Source organism: Mercenaria mercenaria, chromosome 3 (assembly GCF_021730395.1).
Source record: "Mercenaria mercenaria strain notata chromosome 3, MADL_Memer_1, whole genome shotgun sequence".
Taxonomy (NCBI): domain Eukaryota; kingdom Metazoa; phylum Mollusca; class Bivalvia; order Venerida; family Veneridae; genus Mercenaria; species Mercenaria mercenaria.
Window position 1 is genome coordinate 43,929,377 of NC_069363.1, and position 23,710 is coordinate 43,953,086.

At 38.0% G+C, this 23,710-nt stretch overlaps 1 protein-coding gene across 1 annotated transcript in view; it reads left to right on the plus strand.

The window, feature by feature from the left end:
• Window positions 1-23,710, plus strand: part of LOC123524906 (atrial natriuretic peptide receptor 1-like) — a 161,561-nt gene that overhangs the window by 71,838 nt on the left and 66,013 nt on the right. The window contains exons 7-9 of the mRNA XM_045303518.2: window positions 4,864-4,936; window positions 5,748-5,877; window positions 19,153-19,239. Of these exons, the coding sequence (XP_045159453.1) occupies window positions 4,864-4,936; window positions 5,748-5,877; window positions 19,153-19,239 (290 nt within the window). The remainder of the gene's footprint in view (window positions 1-4,863; window positions 4,937-5,747; window positions 5,878-19,152; window positions 19,240-23,710) is intronic.

The following is a 23,710-nucleotide window of genomic DNA, read 5'->3' on the forward strand; positions in this document are numbered from 1 at the left end:
GCGATCAAAAACTAGGTCAGTAGGTCTTGAAATAGAAAAACCTTGTGACCTCTCTAGAGACCATTCCCTTGAATAGATCTTCATCAAAATTGGTCAGAATGTTCACCTTGATGATACCTAGGTCAAGTTTGAAACTGGGTCACGTGGCTTAAAAAACTAGGTCAATAGGTCAAATAATAGAAAAACCTTGTGACCTCTCTAGAGACCATATTTTTCAATGGATCTTCATGAAAATTGGTCAGAATTTTTATCTTGATAATATCTAGGTCAAGTTCAAAACTGGGTCACATGAGCTCAAAAACTAGGTCACTATGTCAAATAATAGAAGAAACGATGTCATACTCAAAACTGGATCATGTGGGAAGAGGTGAGCGATTCAGGACCACCATGGTCCTCTTGTTTACAAAAGCATTTTCTAGTTTAAGATTTAAAGCAATTAAAATAGTCCTTGAAAATCGATAAAAGTCCTTGAAAAGTCCTTGAATTTTTTTTGCCAAGTCTTGTATGAACCATGAGAATGTTTAGGCCTATAGGCGTCAACCTTCATAGGAGAACTGCCTGTGGTAATTAAGAGAATCCTTATTTTTGGGGAGATCAGAAGGTCAAAGGTAAAGGTCACAGTGACCTTAAGACTGCAAACGGTTTCTGATCAGTACCTTAAAAATGCTTTGGCTTGCAGATGTCAGACTTTATAGGATGATTGCCTGTGATCAGTAGATATCCTCTGGTATTTTTAGGGTCAGTTGGTCACAGGTCATTGTCAAAATGACCTTGAGACAGAAAATGATAACTGAAGAATGCTGCACACATGAACCTCCAGCTTGGTTAGCAGAAGACCGCCATTGAATTTGAGGTTGGTTGATCATTTGTAATGAGCAAGGTCATGGTGACCTTAACCTGGAAATTTGTTTCCATCTATATGAGTTTACTGTCAGGAGTCAAGAACACTAGTGATTGTGACAAGGCCTGTCTGTCTCTCGACCATTGGTTTCCAAATGACAAGTCAATTGAAGAATGCTTTGGCCTACAGGTGTCAAACTTTTATGATAATTACCAGTGGTCAGCAGATATCACATTGTTTTTGGAGGCAGTTGGTCAAAGGACAAAGGTCATCATGATTACTGAAGCCATCATGGGTATGTGTGTTAAAAACAAACACATCTTGTTCTAAAGGTTTTATTCATTTTTTAATGTTTAATGCGAAGATCATGTGTAAAAAAGTAGGTGGTCATATGCAATAACAGCATGGCACTCCTGGGGCTATATCTGGTGTATGTTTTCCTATTGTGAAGCAAACAGATTCTAACTTTATGATTGAAATAGTTATACCTCTGAAAGAGAATTAATGGGAGTATATTGGAGTCATTGCTTTTCGGTAAGTCTGTTGCAAAAAGACATGCGCCACTTCCACAGTTGAAATGAAACTTATTGCAAATATAGTTGGTGGGCCGGTGGTCTAGTGGTAACATACTTGACTGTCAATCCAGAGGTCCGGGGTTTGAATCCCAGTCCAGGCACTGGAAATTTCTGAGATGCTCTCGAATGTCTCCCACCTAACTAGAGGCCTGTACTGGTTCTTCCCAGGAAAGACGGCTTCGCGTGTATCGGTGCTATACACCGGGCACGTTAAAGAACCAGACTGTCTATTCGCAAAGAGCTAGGCTAAGTTAGCCAAACACGTCTGTATCTAAAACGTTCTCTCTGTCTGTTCTGAGGGCTTTTTCTCACTCTGTCCTTCTCGTCAGATCGCTCTGTGTCTGTACTAGTAGAGGATGAATTTCGCGCCCCTTACAGAAGCAAGCCTCTGTGGCGTACATGCTGCGTATTTGCTGTGTATATGCCGCGAACACAGTAGTACGCCAGAGGAGTACATTTTACATACACTGCATGCTGTGTACATGCCGCATACTATTTCGACGAGTACACAGCATGTACGCAGGAGGTCACTAGTACACTTTAAGTACGCAGCACAGACTCTGAAAATTTAAGGAGTACACTGCATGTACGCCGGAGGGACTTGTACAAGAAAATAGTACACTGCATGTACACCGCAGATACTTTGAAAATTGTGCAGTACACTTCATATACGCGGGAAAGACTTGTACAGTATCTTTTGGCATTTGTACTTAGTTTTTTTTTAATAAGTTAAAGTCTGAAGTAAACTTCATATACGCGGGAGGGACTTGTTCATTTTCTTTTGGTGTTTATACTTAGAATTTTTTTAGGTAAAAGTCTGAAGTACACTTCATGCAGGAAGGATTTGTACATTTTTTTATTTTTTTTGGAAGCAAAAACTTGATTTCCGAGTAACTTTTATCTTAACAGCATAGAATAGTTCAGATTACCGGTATTCTGAACAATGAAAATTTGCCAAACTATTTGCAATGTTCATTTTTGAAGCTTACATCTTAGTGATTTCTGAGCTGCACCTTGCATGCAGTGTAAAAATATATTCTTTTTCATTTTGAATTAATCCTGGAGCTTTCTAACTTGGATAATTGAAAAGCCTTATTTGAACTTCGTTGCATTACATTTTGTAATACATGAAATAATTACCAAGATAATGCCTCAACAGCGCCCGAATGAGAAGAATTAATAGCTCTCACTGTTATTTGAATACTCTTAAGCAAAACACCATTCTATCATGTTTTATAAAGGCTTTAATGCTCATTATGTTAACTCATTAAGGCCTCACCAAATTAAAAAGTTGTTCATTGGATTTGCCGCTCATATATTTTCAGAATGTTTTTGGCTAATTGCGCTCACCCCATTGGAAATGATCAAAATATATAATTCCAGTCCCAGATTGTTCTCAGATGGATTTTAATCAAAATAAATACATACTACGCACACATCTTCTATAATAAATCATAACATTATATTTAGTTGCATTAAAGTTGTTTCCCCTTGATGCAGTTACGCCATTTTCTTCAAATGTTTACCAAATTACATGCTGCAAAAATTGATTTATTTCATTGAAAAGTGGATGAAGAAAAGCATACTAATTTATTTGATAACATCAATCTACATTATTTTGGTAAGGGTAAATACTTATTGATGCATGTCACTTATCTTTTTTCTGTTTTTTTCTGTCCAAATGATCAGCATTTGCATACGAAAGTTGGTGGGGTAAGGAATTTACATTATCACAGCAGTTGCCACAAGAGTACACAGCATGTATGCAGCAGGAGTATACAGCATGTACGCCGCAGGACTCGGGCCTAGTAAGTACACAGAGTCATGTATCGGTCGCCGACCCAGGGGTAGTACACGCAGGCTCATTTGCATGTGAAAAGTGTATGTGCCGCGTATATGCTGTGTACTATTTCCCACATACTAAATTCCTCCAGCGTACATCCTGTGAACTATGTAGTCCACAGCATGTACGCAGCAAGTAGTACGCAGCAGAGCTCATTTGCATGTCAAAACTGTACTACAAACGTACTATCGGTGTATGTGCGGTGTATATCCTGCGTACTATTTAAAGCCCTTGATTTCAGTACACATCATGTACGCATCATATACGCTGTATGTACACAGCAAGAGTACGCAGCAGGCCTTTTTCTTCTGTAAGGGGCCCTGTGTGGCTGCGTTTGCAATATGTAAAGCGCCTTTGAACGTGTTTATCATGAAAAGGGCGCTATATAAATCTGGTATAATAATAATAATAATAATACAGGGATATAAATTAACACTCGCCCAGTGCGACCAGATTTAACGCTGGTCGAGTCAATTTTCCAAGATAGTCGCCCAGCTGGCGAATGGCTTTGGATTTTCCTATATAATGTCAATATTCTGGGTTTTCCGTCTTATTAATATGCACGACGTCACTTAAATTGACCAATTAAAATTGCTGATATATACTACGACCGATCGGCATACGCGGATTATTTACTCCGTCTCTAACAAATTGGCTGCGCCCATACAAATACAACACTAGAAAGTAGAGGTTTATTGAAGGCTGTTAATGAGCTTAGAATGGCCGGTCATGGCGACAAACAAAAATATTAACAGGATTATGAAAAGTCCTAAAGGCCAAAGAGGACTTTTAATGAAAAATTGGCTGTTAACAGACCGTGGCTGCTTAGAATGCTGACTGCAATATGGTTTGTACTTTTTGTACAAGTAATATTTTCGTGACAGGTTGGGAGTCCTGTAACTCGACAATGTAACAAAATACTGGAATTCGGATGTCCATAAGCATGCAGCCTCTATCAAAAATGCCCATAATCAACCAAAATCCTCTAGTTCTGCAAAAATCAAACTTTAAATTAAATGCGTCCGTGTTTGAGAGGCTGTGTCCTATGTTTAGAACATCTCATGCACTGGTGGAAACTCTCTTTCAGTGTGACTTTGATGAGTGTTCTGTATTTAAGAAATTGATGTATTTTGGAAGGAAGCAGATTAAAAGACTTATTATTAAGTACATGTATGTAGATCTAAACCACAGTCAGTATATTTTTATGCTAATAATAGCTGGGCCCCTAGCTTTTAGGTTGGTCCCCTAGAATTTACCTGTAAGGAGCCCAGATGGCTAATATGGTCTGAGTGTTAATTTATATCCTTGAATAGTGTTCCCCCCACCCCCCTCCCCTCCCCCCGAGGGTCTGCCCAAGCGGTACAAAGTTATAGGCCCTTGAAATTCGACAAAATATGTATACCGGCATTATCGGTACAGAGTTGCAAACTGCTTGAATCAGCAGTTTTGAATTGATTCCATTGAAACTTTGTACACATGAATGGCATGAATTGGTCTTCGGAGAGGCAGTGGGTGTATTGATTATCAGCCCTTTAATTCTATGTTACATTTATACTTGCTGTATTACTGGCATTATTGCAGTATTTTCCTTTTTTTGATTGCAGTATTTTGCTTGGCAGAGGAGGAAGCTGTTATGGGATGAGAAATGGATTATACCTTTTGAAGATATTAAATTAGGTAATATTAATTACAGTTTGTTCTTGGTAGTTTCTTTGAGTTGACAAGCAGTAATATGTACAGTAGCACAGACAAGTTTTATAATCGCCCTGGAAAAATGTAAAACTAAGTCTTTCTCTAAGATACCGCAGATTTATGACAGCATGCAGCTATACTATGTAGAGATGACTATCAAGGCTTCATTTTGTATGTCTGTTTTGGCATGACTCTCTGGTGGATGAAATCAATGTCCACTGAATAACCAGAGTATTTTTTCTCAGAACTAAACTTTAATATGCAAAGTGTGTATCTCTGTAAAATCTAGGACAAGCTTGATAACCAGCTAGTTCAGACCAGTATCTGAAGTTGTCTGCTTGATAACTGTAAATATTTCGCTATCTATGATATAGGTCAAATTATAATTATAGCCCTTGAATTAGCTAAGATTACAAAAATTACTGTTGTCCGCGTGCTATCTAGAGATTTTTGTTAGACCAAAATTAAACTTGTATATATAGTGTGTATCTCTAAAAGTTTAGGCTGAATTAAATAATTGGTAAGTTAGGACGAATATGTCTTGAGTTGTGGCCCTTGAATCGGTCAAATCTGCTTGATAACTACAGTATGAGGGTTTTTCAATAAATACGTATTATGACGTGGTTGATATTGTATGTTGTTATTTCTGACGAAACTAATTAGAATGTGTTGTCTTAGTAATTTTAAATCCTTTTTATCTATGGAAAAATAGTGAAATTTTGTCAGTTTGTCTGTCCAAACCAATTTAGAGTCAAATGTTATATGGAGGACAATATTATTGCACACCGTCTTTCAGATGAGGGTCTACGGGGAGCCTTTGGGAGCATGATTGGGAGTGGATTAGATATAGATAAGAAACAATCTGCAGGTGGGGTGAGTGTGATGCAAACTGGTGGGAAACAAGTTTTTGCTCAGCTTGCAACATAGTAAGTATTATGTCTCCCCCATAGGTGGGGGAGACATATTGTTTTTACCTTTGCCGTCTGTCGATCCGTCCCTCTGTCAAATTGTCTGCATTAAGCTTGTCCGGCTTTTACAGGTCAAACTGCTGGCTTGATCTTAATGAAACTTCACAGGAGTTATCAGTACCAAGTCTAGTTGTGCATATCAACAGCACATTCCACTTCACTGCACAGAATGGCCACAAGAGCTAAAAATAGAAAAATCTTGTCAGGCTTTCAAAGGTCGAACTGCTGGCCGGATTTCAACGAAACTTCACATGAGTGATCAGTACGAAGTCTAGTTGTGCATATCGCTGACACATTCCGCTTTGCTGTACAAAATGGCCACCAGAACTAAAGATAGAAATGTTGAATTCTTCATGTGAGGAAGCCATCCAGCTGGCTTACGGAAGGTCAGTGGTTCTACCCAGGTGCCCGCTCGTGATGAAATAATGCACGGAGGGGCAGCTGGGGTCTTCCTCCACCATTAAAGCTGGAAAGTCGCCATATGACCTATCATGTGTCGGTGTGACGTTAAATCCCCCCCCCCAAAAAAAGAAAAAAAAGATAGAAATATCTTGTCTGGCTTTCACAGGTCAAACTGCTTGCTGGATTTTGACGAAACTTCACAGGAGTGATCAGTGCCAACCCTAGTTGTGCATATGGCTGCACAAAATGGCCACCAGAGCTAAAAATAGTAAAATCTTGTCCGGCTTTCACAGGTCAAACTGCTGGACAGATTTCAATGAAACTTCTCAGGAGTGATCTGTACCAAGTCTAGTTGTGCATATCACCGACACTTCCGCTTCGCTGCACAAAATGGCTGCCAGAACTAAAGGTATACATAGGGGGGAGACATATGTTTTTGTGACAAAAACACCTATTCTATTCACCTGTAAGTGCAGATGTATAGTTTTTATTTTGTGCCTGTCCATGCAGGTCATAAGATCTTGTCTGTTGCTCCAAATTCAATTTTAATGAAACAGTTCAACTCCACAACGATGATAATTATTATGATGTGCATGGTTATGCATATTGCAAGTGTGTATTTTGTTTGATTGCTGCTGCAGCTCCTGTTTGCAGGTTCAGTAAGTGCAACCAAAGTGACAGAAAATGTTACTTGTATGACGATATTTTGGGGATTATTTTGTTTTGATGGTTTTATTCAACATTTCAATGCATTATCAGAATTTGCAGATCACTTGTTTGAACAAGTTAGCCTGTAATAAAAAATTTTTTGCTCTTTTTTATGCCCCCAAAGGGAGGCATATTAGTTTTCAACTCTCCGTCCGTTGGTTAGTTCGTTCATCACAACGTTAACTTTTTGCATGAAGGCACTTGTCTCTTGCAAACCACTGCACCCAGGACCTTCAAACTTCACATGCTGATAGTACTTATTGAGTACACGACCCATACTGACTTTGGGGTCACCAGGTCAAAGGTCAAGGTGACCAGGTGAAAGGTCAAAGGCGCTGCTGGGGCATTTGTCACAGGCTTTCAAGTAGTCCTACTTTTCCTACTTTTTAGGTCTGTTCCTACTTTTTTCCTACTTTTTTTTTTGAAAAAACTCCTACTATTCCTTCTTTTTTATCTAAAGAAGAAAAATATGTTAACAAATGTTAGTCTATTTGTATACTGAATTTTGTTACATAATGTAAGGACTGATGGTGTACTGGAGAGGCTCTAGAGACCTTTGATATGCTGCTGGTGACCTCTTATGCCTGCAGAAACCTGCTAACAGTTCATTATTCTAGGATGAAATTTCAAAAACAACAACATACGATTTTTAATCCTTTACTTATTATAAATTTGTAAAAGTTTTCACAAAGCTTCGAATAATTAGCTTCTTAGAAACATAATATATTGTTTTCAATTTCTTATAAAGATTAAAAAGATATGGAGCATACTTGGTCATGTCAGCTTTTGCTAGAGCCGTAAAATCTCGCGCTGGGAAGCGACCGAGGGCATGTTTTTAAAACTTATTTTCCTAACCTTGTTGCGCTGTAAACAAATATCCAGTATACCAAGGTACCCCTTTAGTACCTTTAAACCAATGGCACTCCTTAGTACCATAATGTATCCAAGTAAACCATATACGGTTACCAGGTACCCTATTTGTACCTAATAATAGTACCCTTGTACCATATTAATTAAACCGATAAACCATATAGCCAGGTACCCTATTTGTACCAAATAATGGTACACCGTTGTACCATATTAAACCGATAAACCAAATAGCCAGGTACCCTATTTGTACCAATAACCATTAGCGCAACAATGCTTACATTCGAGAAAAACAAACCTATGCAAAAGAGGGAGTCATTGTAAGAACGCCTAGCCCTTTTCGCTCTCTGGCAAGTTCCTACAAGCTCACAAAAAACTGTAGTCACAACGACTGTAATTTAGACCACATGGGCTTTCAGCCTCCTAAGATAACTACTGTGGTAGGCCGAGACACCCACGGGGATGCAAAAAGATTGTTATTAAATTAGCGATAGATATAATATGCCCCTGATCGCGTCCCAGCGAAAGAATTTTCCGCTGACATAACAATAATAATAATAATAATTATGTAACAAAATATACTTAATGAAAAGTACAAATTCACTAATGTATAAAACATAGTAATAGAACACAAGTTCGAACCATATGATCATGTCTTTGTCATTTCTGAGTTTCGGTTGTTTCATATTTACAAACAAACTCACACAGAAGATTTACAGAACCACTTTGGCTTTCAGCCTCCCCAGATAACTACTGTAGTAGGCCTACCATGGTGATATTAGAAACTGTCATTGTAACTCAAATGAACACTGAAGATCGCGAATTACAACTTGTATATATTTGCACATGCACGTCTGAGACAGTTTCGATGAGGATTACTAAAAGTACAAAATTTTCAAAATAGCCATTGTTGCTTATAAAGTCTGACTGTTCTTTCTTTACGTACAAACTTACGAACCACCTTGGCTTTCAGCCTCAACAGATAACTACTGTAGTAAGCCTAAATACCATGATGATATAAGAAACTGTCATATTAACTTAAATGACTTATCAACACTGAGAATCGCGAAAGTTAGCAAATGCACGCCTGAGACACAGATCCGATGATGATATCAAAAGTATATAAACCCATCCTGGAGATATCGGCAGATAACAAACTTTGAACAGTTTATCTGGTTAAACTTCTTAGCACTGGAAATAACCATATCACTTTACGTTATACGGGTGGCTCACTTTTTCAGTCAGTGCTTCCGTGATTGTGTATATTTGTAGCTTGATTTCAACATCAGCATTGCTCCAGTCCTATCGTTACCACCAGTATTTACAAGCTGTGCCTCAGGTCGGCGAACAAACACATTGCAGACTGAAAATACAGAGTAAACTGGGCGGCAGACAGTGAAATTGAACAGATGTTTCATAGAATAAATAAAAGTTGCATTAATAAAATAAGAAATAATATGTCTTCATAAATCAGACCAGGCTTAAATCATACAAGGGAGCGGTGGGTGGGTTTTTTTAAATGTTGTGCGACGCTGAATTTGCGGACTGAAAGATAGAACGTGGCGGTCACGTGACTTTTATACTCGGGGGAAGTTACGAACGATCTCGCGAGAATTACCATGGTTACACTACGCGGCGTCTTGCAACGCTAATTTCCGGTAAATATCTAACCCAAGTTAAGCGAGAAATTTACACCAGAATAAACTAGATTAATATTTAAAATAAATTAATCTCTCTTATTCTAGGATGAAATTTCAAAAACAACAACATACGATTTTCAATCCTTTACTTATTATAAATTTGTAAAAGTTTTCACAAAGCTTCGAATAATTAGCTTCTTAGAAACATAATATATTGTTTTCAATTTCTTATAAAGATTAAAGAGATATGGAGCATACTTGGTCATGTCAGCTTTTGCTAGAGCCGTAAAATCTCGCGCTGGGAAGCGACCGAGGGCATGTTTTTAAAACTTATTTTCCTAACCTTGTTGCGCTGCAAACAAATATCCAGTATACCAAGGTACCCCTATAGTACCTTTAAACCAATGGCACTCCTTAGTACCATAATGTATCCAAGTAAACCATATACGGTTACCAGGTACCCTATTTGTACCTAATAATAGTACCCTTGTACCATATTAATTAAACCGATAAACCATATAGCCAGGTACCCTATTTGTACCAAATAATGGTACACCGTTGTACCATATTAAACCGATAAACCAAATAGCCAGGTACCCTATTTGTACCAATAACCATTAGCGCAACAATGCTTACATTCGAGAAAAACAAACCTATGCAAAAGAGGGAGTCATTGTAAGAACGCCTAGCCCTTTTCGCTCTCTGGCAAGTTCCTACAAGCTCACAAAAAACTGTAGTCACAACGACTGTAATTTAGACCACATGGGCTTTCAGCCTCCTAAGATAACTACTGTGACACCCACGGGGATGCAAAAAGATTGTTATTAAATTAGCGATAGATATAATATGCCCCTAATCGCGTCCTAGCGAAAGAATTTTCCGCCACGAAATAAACCTTTATTTCCCCCCAAAATTCTTACGCGTTGTATGTCTCCAGACATTCCTGAAGAGCATTTAGATAAAAATCTAAACCTACGTCAGACAAATGAATACCGTCAGGTCGAAAAAAGCCTTTAGTTTTCACATCTATATCGACTCTGAGATTTTTTACGGACAATTTCCTACCTAGCTGGTTGACTCGTTTTCTTTTAGTTTCTATACTCTTGATTTCATTGTCTGGAACACCCCAATTTAATCTCTGAATTATATCAACCCAGATCGTTACTGCGTTTGGAAACGCCCTCTTTATATAATCAAAGGAGTCCTGTATAATTTTAAAGATGCACTTAACAGAATGCTTTGTTAAATCATTCCCCCCTAGATGTATCACAATCACCTGAGGAGGACTCCTAAAGAGGGCTGGGAGTTGTAATGCATGTGTCAGCTCATCCAGACTCATCCCTCTTTTGCACCACCATGCTATTGTACAGGGTAGCCGTAAATTGTCAATCCCCCTTGCACTGGCTCTCACACCTGCCCAATGAGGTATAGAGTCCCCAATGACCCAAATGTCTGTAAAATTGCATGTATAATTAATAACTTACTATAAAATAGATGAAACTATGACGTACCTAACCTAGGTTACGTAAATCTATAATTGTAAACTTACTATCGATCTACAGTAAAATAATGTTTCAAATAGGAATCGCACCCAGCCTGATAAATAAAAGCGAGTGACTTTACACTATTTCATTATATGAAACATCATCGGTCCAGGAAAATATCCGGTATGTACTCTCATCTTCAGAACAAACAAAATACTGAAAAACTTTCTCCCTTTGAAATACTATTGAATTATGTTCTTATATATGAAATATAGGCATTGGAGCGCCACCTACCTAATTTCATGATGGAAGATTCCGGAACCCCCTTTGACGCTAAATGGGACGCTCTACCAATACGAAAGCTATGCGTTTTGAAGTTTGGCGACTTAAACTTAGACCTGTCTATGCATTTCTTAAGGATAGCTGAAAATTGATATCTTGTTACCGGTTGGCTATTTTTGTGAATAAACAAAGGACCAGTCTGACTCGGTCTCACAAGCATATATTCCTTCAATGTGCCCACTGGGCAGATAGCTTTGTTTTCCTCACATGGTATTTTCAGAATTATTGGATGGCCACGTTGATTTGTTTTAAATGTATGCATTACAATTCGCACGTTATTACGAAATTGACAGAAAGAGATATCACCTGATTGAAGTGTGTAATTTTGAGATCTACTCGCTACAAGCTCGCTAACCCGAAATAAACCAAAATATGCTAAACAAAAAATAGCTTTAAACAATTTTGCCTCATAATCGTTAAAACAAACTGACAATAACAATGTGCAAATTTCTTCCAACATATTAGCAGTAATTGGTGCTCTATTATCAGTGCATCGGCGAGACCTATGACAACCCTCTATTAACTTTTTTATGATGAATGATTGTGATAAATCCAACCAATTATTTAGTTTATGAAAAAATGATAAACCGGACGTGTATGTAGCTATGGTTTTTGCTGAATTGCCTTTTTCAAAACAGTACACAATAAAGAGCACGACATGTTTTAAAGGTAATGGCCAAATTCTAGACAAATTATATAATGTTCTGAATGATTCTAGCGAATTTACAGCCGTGTTATAGGTAAAACGCTGTATTATTTGCTATTCCTGCTCGAACCAAGTGCTTACATCTGCTTTGAAGATATCCCAAAGATAGTCTGGTATTGGTGTCGGTGACGAATCGGCCTCTGGTGCTAACGTTTTGAACCGGGTGAGCTGAAAACGAGATAATGCGTCGCTTATTTCATTTTTTGCCCCGGCTATATGAGAAGCTCTCAACAAACAATTAAAGCGCAGACACTGTAACGTAAGTACCCTTATTAATGACATAACCTGTGAGGACTTGGAAGACATCGTGTTCAATATATGTACTACGGCCTGGTTGTCACAGTGAAACCGTATCTTCTTATTTCGTAGCTGCCCGCCCCAAATACAAATAGCTGTAACAATTGGGAAAAGCTCTAATACGGTTATGTCCCTTGTTAAACCATTACTATGCCATGCAACAGGCCATCTTGCGTGACACCAATGCCCATTAAACCAGATACCAAAACCAATGCCCCCAGAGCTGTCTGTGTACAACTGTTCATCATCGTTAGATAACCAAAACCGATCATGAAAGACTGAAATTCCGTTACAGTTTCTAAAAAATCTAAGCCACATTTCCAGATCTAATTTTATTCCCTTGTTCAGTCGGACATGATGGAATGGACGCTTAACGCCACAAGTTGAATTAATAAGACGTCGGCAAAATGGTCTTCCAACAACTATCGCGCGACAGCAAAAATTCAAAGATCCTATAAGCGACTGCATTAATCTAAGAGTAACGGAATTCTTTGACAAAATGAATTCAATTTTTTGAATGACTTCATCAATTTTTAAGATCGGTATTCGGATCTCCATTTTATCCAAATCAAGTTCTAAGCCCAAGAAAACAATGACCTTTAAGGGACCTTCCGTTTTTTCGTCTGCCAATGGAACGCCTAGCTCGTTCATGATTGTTTCGAATAATAGCATTAGGCTTTTACAAGACTCGTACCCTTTCTCCCCGCCAAGGAAGTCATCAAGGTAGTGTATAAGACGTCCTGAATTCATTTTTGATTTAATGCAAAATTCTAGAAAAGTAGAAAATTTCTCAAACAAACTAGGCGAAATGCTACAGCCAAATGGTAAACATTTATCGAAATAAATCTTTTCCATGCAAGAAAATCCTAAAAGTTCGAAATCGTCGGGATGAATCGGAAGTAATCGAAATGCACTTTTATGTCCATTTTAAATAAATAACAGTTTCTACCCAGGTCTTGTATAATACGAATCGCTTCATCGAATTCTGTGTATTTAACCGAGCATATTTTCGGATCTATAAATTCATTGACTGATAATCCCTCAGGATATGACAGGTGATGTATAAGCCTGTATTCGCCCGGACTTTTCTTTGGAACCAAGCCAATTGGTGAAATCTGCAAGTTTTTAAATGGGCTAACGGTAAATGGACCGGCAACTCGGCCTGCGTCTACCTCTTTTTGTATTTTTTGTTGTGCTAATTCAGGCTGTTGTTTTACGGACTTCAGGTTTTTTGATACACGAGCTTGACGCGGGCCCGAATAGTTCAATCTGAAACCGTGCTTAAAACCGTTTAATAAAATATTTGCATCATGCGACTTGTACTTACTAAGCCAAATTCCTAAAAATTGGATATTTATAGGTGAATGTGCTACTTTAAAATGGACATCATCGCAAGGTAAGTTATTACTTTCTGTTTGAACCCCTTGAGCCCCGATACTGGTTGAATCCACGACCACGCCAGAATCCACGCCCTCGAAAAAGGTTTTTTCGGCCAGTTTGTTGAAAATTACCCCGTGTTTTCTGGCAATGAGAACGTCTCTCCATTGTTATGTTTTGTACCGGTAAAACAATTCATCAAGCTATGTGAACGGCCACAATGGTAACACGCGTGCCGAAACTTGCAGTATGACCAGTTACACGTGCCTTTATTAAAAGGAATACATATGTCTGCTGGCTTTTGCTTTATCTGGCTTTGCCTTGTAGGCTCGTATATGGACGGCATTAACCGCGACCATAATTCATGATTAATGATAGCCCATGACGAAGGCATGCTAGCTTGACGCAGACGAAATTGCTCGTCATATATTTTCCAAAATTTTCCCCCATGACGAGATGCGCATTACCGTATTACATAGAAATACTGAAGGAGTTTGTGAACTTTGTTTGGGTATGCCGTTAAATAGACAGACATAAAAATGATAAAAGCATCGGACCAGTGTTCGATATTTCCGATGTCATCTTTACACTCTTTAGGCCGACAAGTAATTGTACCATCATGAGAAAACTGCAAAGTACTTCCCGAGGCAAAATCTGAAAGTTCCACCGCACCCTTAAGAAGTAATGCCATGTTGATATATTCACCCCCGCATATTTTCTGCTTTATGCTTGAGGGAACATGAATAGCGATATCATCTTGCGCTAAGCGTGTCGTGTCATAATTTTGAGGAAACGAATTTGCATAGTTCAATGAATTGTTAAAATGCACTAACGGTTCATTACTACCTAACATTGTATAATTGTCGGTAGCGTTAGCATAACAATTTGAGCCATCATTTTGGTTTGCAACGTCCACGTTTTGCGCGGTCAATACCGGACATTCACCTTGAGTGTTGTTTTGTTCTGAGTCGGGATTATTTCTACTTGAAAATAAATTATTAGACTCAAAATCGTTATTGAGAGTTTGAGTTTCTCTACTTTGAATGCCATGTACAACCTCAGAATCACGAATTATCTGTTCAAAATCAATAATTGGTGTATTTTGCCTACCTCTGTCCGGACCTGTGCCGTCGTCAATTGCCGGCCTTGCTCGTTTAGCCTCGGCTGCCCTTGTTGTCTGGCCACGTTTATCAGTGCCCCTTCTCTTCACGCCCCTTCCACGACCTGGCATGTTTAAAACTGCTAACTGAATTTACTCTAGAATTTTTAAATGTTGTGCGACGCTGAATTTGCGGACTGAAAGATAGAACGTGGCGGTCACGTGACTTTTATACTCGGCGAAGTTACGAACGATCTTGCGAGAATTACCATGGTTACACTACGCGGCGTCTTGCAACGCTAATTTCCGGTAAATATCTAACCCAAGTTAAGCGAGAAATTTACACCAGAATAAACTAGATTAATATTTAAAATAAATTAATCTCTCTTATGTGAGTCTGCTGTTATTCTTCTTGGATTCTTTGCTTCCAAAGGATCTTTTTACAGATTTTATTGAGTACTGACCTTAATATTGGAGCATAAGAGGTTGCAGGTAGCTATGTACGATGGGGACTTCAAAGCATCATGAAAATAGAAAGACCGTATATATTGTGCTGCTGTGTAATTGTGAATAAATGTACAAGGTTCAGGCCCAGATCCAGGGCTGGAAAGAGGGTGCCCATGCTCCCCGCAGCTTGCTGAGAAGTGACCTATACTCATCACAGTTGCACCCAACTATTTTGGCTAAGGATTAATATTTTCTCAAAATTTAGACCCAGAAGTGCACCAGATGCCTCCATTTCATACCTATATTTCAAAATTTTCCAGGGAGAGAACGTGACTGGCCCCCCTAAAATTAGGAAAGTATGTACCCCTCCCAGTACCTCAAAATTAAGACCAAAAAATGCACCTGAGCACTCTATTTCGTACTTGTATTTCAAAATTGTCCATGGGGAGAGCTCCCTGAACCCCTTAAAATGACTGGGATACCTCCTCCCATACTACAAAATTTAGACCAAAGAATGCACCAGAGCCCACCATTTCGTACCTGTGTTTCAAAACTTTCCAGGTGGAGAGCCCCTTGACCCCCCTAAAATGACTGTGATACCTCCTCCCCAGGGTTCGAATTTAGCCAGATATTCTACTTGCATTTTTTCGCAAGTGGTATTTTTTTAACTTGCTAAATGAAAAAACAACTTGCATTTTCCGCGACTTGTCCCTTATTACAACATTAACACAAACATCCACGTGACGAGTCAAGCCAATCGTATCTGCGCTGTGTAAATAGTAACTTATTACAGATTACCAAAAAAAACCACCGGATGCGGTAAACATCATCAAAATTAGCGCAGGTACTTGTCAGCAGTTGAAAAGACATGCGCACGGGACGTATCGAGTAGGGCTGGGTACCGCCTTAAAAAAATACCGCGGTACACCACGGTCTTTTCCTAATTACCGCGGTATATACCACGGTATACCACCATATTTATCGCTTACTTACAGCTATGGTAGTGTTCATAAAAATATTGAAAAACTCTCAGAAATACTTCATTTATTATGAGCAACAACGAAGACTAGTTACTTGACTAGAATTAAAGAAAAAAAAATACACTGGAATATTAACTTGACTAATGACTAGTTAGATTAATGACCCTTAGTATTTTTTACCAGCGTGTATTCGTCGGAAGACGCCATATTGTCTCTAGGGAAGCACTGGGTCACATATATATAGGTCGCGCTTGTTTGAAGTTCGATTCGTGCACCTGTTTGATAAACCAGTAACGTTTATGAAGGCTTCATCAGATCGTTTTCAAACAAAAAATAATAAATTTCGACTGAACATTTTCCATACTATTTATTTCTTTTTAATACGTGCAAATACATACTGGGATATTTTAAACTATCATCATTTAAACAAGAAGTCGGGACTCGCCGAATATAGACCTAAAACAACGTTGTGGTTCGGGTCACCCGACCCTACCTAGCAAAAGGCTCCGACCTTGCTGTTTTTTCGACGCCAGACATCGCGAAATTCGTCGGTCCGACGGACAAGACCGGAAGATTTTTTCGAGTCGAAGCTGGTCCGACCGTCCGGCATACTCGGCCGATCGGGCGAGTGGTTTTTACGTCGTAACTTACCAAATTCAGAAATTACATCCAGAAAAATAACCTAGATTTCGTGGAATTTACCCGCGAATCGTAAAGATATCAATACGGTCATGCCGGTAATTTTCCATTCCACGAGCACGTGCGACCTATCGTAATATCTCATTTACATCGCCGTTACTTTTGTTTTAAATATCGACACGTACACGAAAAACGCGCGTAGTGCATTTATTCTTTAATATAATCGCTTCAAATTTTCATCACCGCTTGAGAAGTAATACAGTTTGAATTCTATAACGATTTAAATAAGATATCGACAGAAATGTAGGCAAAATTCTATAAAAACCATCGAATTTTCATATAATTATTTGTAAAATTTCAAATAGCACGATCTTAATTATTTCTTTAATTCTAAAAGTAAATAAATAATACATACTATGGTCATACAATTCAGACTTTTGACCAGAAAGTACAAAAAAAAAAAACAGAATTAAAAAATCTTAAATAATGAAAAAGCGGCAGCAATTTAAATACATGGAGTAAAACGATCTTTGGTTAGCAGATTTCCGTAAGAATAGGTTACGTGACCTCGTGGACGTAGATAGAAACGTGGTTTTAAAATAAAGCAGTATGATGTCGTGGATTTTAATAAGAATTAAATGAATCTTTGTACAGTTATTTTTTGACACGACACTATGTAAGATATTCTTCTCACAATAATGTAAATTCCTTGAGGGCAAAATAGTCACAGAGGTAGGATATCTACTATTATCTTTTGACACATTTACCTGTCAGTTAATACGGGATATTGCACATTCGCTTTCAAAAAAAAATTAAAGAAGGAACTTTTTTTTATTGATTTCTTCTCAGCAATTTAAAGAACCGAGGCGGTACGAAAAAAATTAAAAACCGACCTACCCTACCTAGCAATTTTGGCAATGTTACCAGAACCACAACATTTTTTTAGGCCTTATCAGACTCGAAGTAAAAACAAGTGTGCCCATGACGTCATCCGTCTATACGGAATAATCTGGAGGTTTTCGAAGGTTTTGATTGGGGATCACGCGGTCGATCATACATGTTCAATTGCACCATTGGGTGGTTATTTTTGGAAACTAATAATAGTAGCATGGGAATTCCAGAGATATAAATCGGAAAATCATGCATGGTGTCAAATGCTGTTACGGAGGCTACATAGAAAATGTGAATTAAAAATAAACAGAGGTAGGGATAATGTTGATAAAATACCGGTATTCCCCGATGGTACCGCGGTATCGTACCACGGGAAGATGGTACCACGGTTACCGGTATACCGGTAATACCGCGCACCTCTAGTATCGAGTGTAAACTTCCGTTTACGACGAAAGATGAAAGAGTGCTCCGAAATTCGTTCTGCAAATGACAATGCGCTGCAATGACCGCGAGTTGTTAAAGAAAGAACAGTGTAAGATCGAGACGACCGTTAGAAATGCACATTATTCGGCGAAAAAATTTTCACTCGCAAAAAAATGCTGGTGTCTGAAATCTCACCTCGCAGTTTGAAATTTGCACTCGCATTTCGCGAGTATGCGAGCTTAAATTCGAACTCTGCTCCCGTACCTCAAAATTTAGACAAAGAATGCACCATAGCCCAAGCGTTTCATACCTGTATTTCAATATTTTCCAGGGGGACAGCCCCCTGACCACCCCCCCCCCCCCCACCCCCACTCCTAAAAGGAGGGGAGACCCCTCCAGTACTTCAGAACTTAGACATTATATCAAAAACATTCAAGGAGAGACCACACTTATCCCTCCCCCAACTAGGACAGAGGCCCCCATCCCATACCTATCCCCTCTTCTCATATTTAGTTCCTACTATTTATCATCAGATTCCTGCTTTTCTCCTACTTTTTTTATATCAGAGGCTCCTACTTTTCTCCTACTTTTTCATCAAAGGTCACTTGAAAGCCTGTTATCACCATTAGTGACAGCTCTTGTTCTTTTTATAGATAAATCATAAAATGTATACATATTTAAAACGTGCCATATGTTTCATTGGAGTTTAAATGATTACCATATCCACTTTGATGTACTGACCACAAAAATTCTGACTCCTAGTTTTCAGGGTGTTGTGACTTTGATGGAGCCAAATTCAAGTGCTCGTATTTAAAATTTATATTTTGATTAACACTATAGAGTTTCTAGGTCAGAAAACTTTGTTATTTTCATTTGGCTTATTCAACATAAACTTTGATTCTCATGTTTATTCTTGTATTTCTATTCTTAGTGATGGCCGTAGTTGTGCAGTTCGTCCAGTAGCAAAGCAGGAGTTCACTCTCACCAAAAAGATTCGACTTGAAGTCAGGGAAATAAGGTAAATATATGATAAGGGTCCAAGCAAAGATTTGTTAGAAAACAGGGTTCGCACAGCCTTGAAAAGTATTTGAATTTGGAGCTGTTGCATGAAAAGTACTTAAAAAAAAAAAAAAGTCCTTGAAAGTACTTGAATTTCCACAGGAAAATGAAAAGTACTATAATAAAGTGCTTAAATTTATATTTCCTCAATCTCGAATCTTTCAAGTAGAATAATCTCTTTTTGCTCGGAAAAGTAGTGAAAAATGCGCATGTCACATAAAAAGTGCATCGCAAACGACGTACAAATTGTATTGAGTACGAAACATTTAAGTTACATTTTTCACAACATGTGATTATTATGTGTACTGTATTTCCGTTGTCAAAAATACAGTAAAAATGGCGACAAAAACAGCTGTGTTTTCAATAAAAAATGATTGTTAACATATTGTGGTTGGTGGGCCACGAAAACCGGTACAAAGCCATGTGCAAACATTGCAACGAAATAATAGACATTCCCTTACCAAAGAAAAGGGCTTGCCGTGTACTCTTGCTGCGTATATGCGGCGTACTTGTCGCGTACATGATGTGTACTAAATTCTTGGACTTGAAATAGTATGCAGGATATCGCATATCGCATACACGGCATATACACAAATAGTACATTTGTAGTACACTTTTGACATGCAAATGAGCTATGCTGTGTACTACCTGCCGCGTACATGCTGCGAATATATAGTACACAGGAAGTACACCGGAGAAATTTAGTACGCGAGAAGTACACCGGAGAAATAGTACACAGCATGTACGCAGCACATACACTTTTCACACGCAAATAGGCTCTCCGGTGTACATGCTGTCAACAAGGTGCAAATTATGTATTCTTTTCTGGTATTTTTGCATCGATATATAAAATTCTTTACACATTCAGTCCGTATAACTTAATTTGTGCAAAGACATTTAGGCAATGGAATGCAATGTATTTTATATAATTAAGTAAAGTAACGAACATAAGTTTTTAAGCCACATCAAAATGTAAAAGAAAAAAAATGTTTATTGATCACTATAATTGAAAGAGAAGTTGAATTACTAATTAATATAAAGTAAGTTTTGCTGTGGCAAGTTTGTTACATTTAAAATCATAACCTAAATTATAATACATAATATTTCCTTTATATATAGTGGTATGTAAGTTGTCTTGATCAAGTTGCTAAGTTAATTATGAAAAGAACAATTATAATTCATATACAAAAGTCAAACACAGCTAAGTATGAAGTAAATAATTACACTACATGAATATTTTAACTTCAGTTAAAATACAAAAAGCAAATTCAACTTACAAAACTTTGATACTGTATGTTAGTCCTTTATTTATCCCCCCGCCAAAGGCGAAGGGGATATTAGAAATGCTCTCCGTCCGTGCATGTGTCCGTCCGTGTGTCCGCAACAATCTTTGTCCGGAGCATAGCTCCAAAAGTACTGGAGGGACTTTCTTCAAACTTCATACACTGATAGAACACATTGGGATAGAGGTGCGCGGTATTACCTGTATACTGGTAAAAGTGGTACCATCTTCCCGTGGTACGATACCACGGTACCATCGGGGAATACCGGTATTTTATCAACATTATCCCTACCTCTGTTTATTTTTAATATAGTTTGTCTATGTAGCCTTCCGTAACAGCAATTGACACCATGCATGATTTTCCGATTTATATCTCTGGAATTCCCATGCTTCTATTATTAGTTTCCAAAAATAACCACCCAATGGTGCAATTGAACATGTATGATCGACCACGTGATCCCCAATCAAAACCTTCGATAACCTCCAGATTATTACGTATAGATGGATGACGTTATGGGCGCACTTGTTTTTACTTTGAGTCTGGTAAATTCGGCGAGTCCCGACTTCTTGTATAAATGATGATAGTTTAAAATATCCCAGTATGTATTTGCACGTATTAAAAAAGAATGATAGTATGGAAAATGTTCAGTCGAAATTTATTTTTTTTTTTGTTTGAAAACAATCTGATGAAGCCTTCATAAACGTTACTGGTTTATCAAACAGGTGCACGAATCGAACCTATATACATGTGACCCAGTGCTTCCCTAGAGACAGTATGGCGTCTTTCGACGAATACACGCTGGTAAAAAATACTAAGGGTTATTAATCTAACTAGTCATTAGTCAAGTTAATATTCCAGTGTATTTTTTTCTTTAATTCTAGTCAAGTAACTAGTCTTCGTTGTTGCTCATAATAAATTAAGTATTTCTGAGAGTTTTTCAATATTTTTATGACCACTACCATTGCTGTAAGTCTTACAATAAATATGATGGTATACCGTGGTATATACCATGGTAATTAGGAAAAACTGTGGTATACCGCGGTATTTTTTTCAAGGCGGTACCCAGCCCTACATTGGGAGGAAGTGCAGTGTGCAAGAACAATAACTCTTCCTTGCCTATTTTTTGAGTTATTCCCCTTTATCTTATTTTCTTAAAAAATTTTCTCCGGAGCATAACTCCATAAGTACTGGAGGGATTTTCTTCAAACTTCATACACCGATAGAACACATTGGGAGGAAGTGCAGTGTGCAAGAACAATAACTCTACCTTGCCTATTTTTTGAGTTATTCCCCTTTATCATATTTTCTTAAAAAAAATTTGTCCGGAGCATATCTTTTTCATGCATGGAGGGATTTTGATATATCTTGGCACAAATGTTCACCACCACGAGGCGGAGTGTCAAGCACAAGAACCAGGTCCCTAGGTCTAAGGTCAAGGTCACAATTAGAGGCCAAAGGGCAGATACAAGAATGACTTTGTCCGAAGCATTTCTTCTTCACGCATGGAGGGATTTTGATGTAACTTGGCACAATTATACACCATTATGAGACGAAGTGTCATGCACAGTTCCCCTCTTTAGAATTACTTCCCTTTGTTGTTACTTTAAATAGCTTTTATTGTAACTTTTTCATTTTTAGTCGTAGGGAAAAATCGAGACCACTTTTCTGTAGTACAACATGCATGCTACATCCAATTTTGAGGTGTATTTTGACCAATCTCTAACCTGGTAAAGATTTTTGTGTGGACTTGCAATTTTTTTTTTTTTTTTTTTTTTTTTTTTTTTTTTTAAGATTAACTTCCCTTAGTTGTTACTATAAATAACTTATATTGTAACATTTTTATAACTGACCGTAGGGAAAAAACAAGACCACTTTTCTGTGGTACAACATGGATGTTACTTTCCAATTTTAGGTGTATTTTAAGATATCTCTACCTGGTAAGGAGTTTTCTTATGGACTTAGAAAAACAAAAGACTTACAATGATTACTAAACAACCACAAAATTAAAATTCCACTTGCAAATACAGCTGCTAGAGTAAAGAAATTTGCTGTAACGGGCATATATTGTGACATGCTGGCACTCTTGTTCCCTGTTAGCTTTCCATTCCTTCTTTTTACAGTAGCCATATAGAAAAACATCATAGCTATACTGTTCATGAAAATTAATAGAATTTAGCAGTAAACCACCTCACCACTGACTTATTCTTTCTTCCACATCTTTAAAACCCCTGATATGGACCACATCTAAACGGTTCTTCAAAGCTTTCCCCAAAATTAATACTTTCAGACACTAACTTGCCAGGAACTTTAGCCTTCAATTATAATATGCCCGGCAGGGGGATTGGCCATGTCTAATATGGCTCTTGTTTTAGTATATTTTACTCTAAGAGACTGTTGTCATTTTAGCTCCAATTTTCAAATAGACAGGAAGTTATTACTGGGCATGCTCCAAAGAGATCACATGAAGGGTCTAATCTATAACCAGAGTTGCTAAAAAAATCTGTTTTCTTGCTGTGTATATGAAGTGTACTTCTGAAAATTTCAATCACTGTGCCACGTACATGTTGTGTACTGCTGTCCCCTGCGTACATGCTGTGTACTCTGTAAAATAGTACGCAGCATGTACGCAGCATGCAGTGTATGTAAAATGTACTTCTCTGGCGTACTACTGTGTTCCGGCATGTACGCAGCAAGTACACGTTATGTACGCCGCAGATGCTTGCTTCTGTAAGGGCGTGTTTGTGTTACATTGCGGCTGAGAAGTTGAGGTCTATCTAGACTTGATGCTTTTCTAATGGCTTTCTTGATGTGTGTGTTTGGGTATTCTCTAGTATACAATTTTGTTTCCACTCTATCTGTGCATTCTTTGTAAGTACCATTAACTGTTAAAAGGGATGCCTACCAAATAGCTAACAGTGCAGATCTTGATCAGACTGCATGGATGTGCAGGCTTATCATGATCTACACTGGTTGCAAAGACCGAATCAGTCGTGTCCAGCATGATAAGGGTTAAGGCAAGTTTCATACCTTTATGTCAGAATTAGGCATATATCATGTCCGCTTCAAACCTTTTCCAACTCCTGAAACAACTTTTCTGTTACCTTTAAAAGTTATCTGGAGATGATAACTAAGGGCCATGTCAGTTCA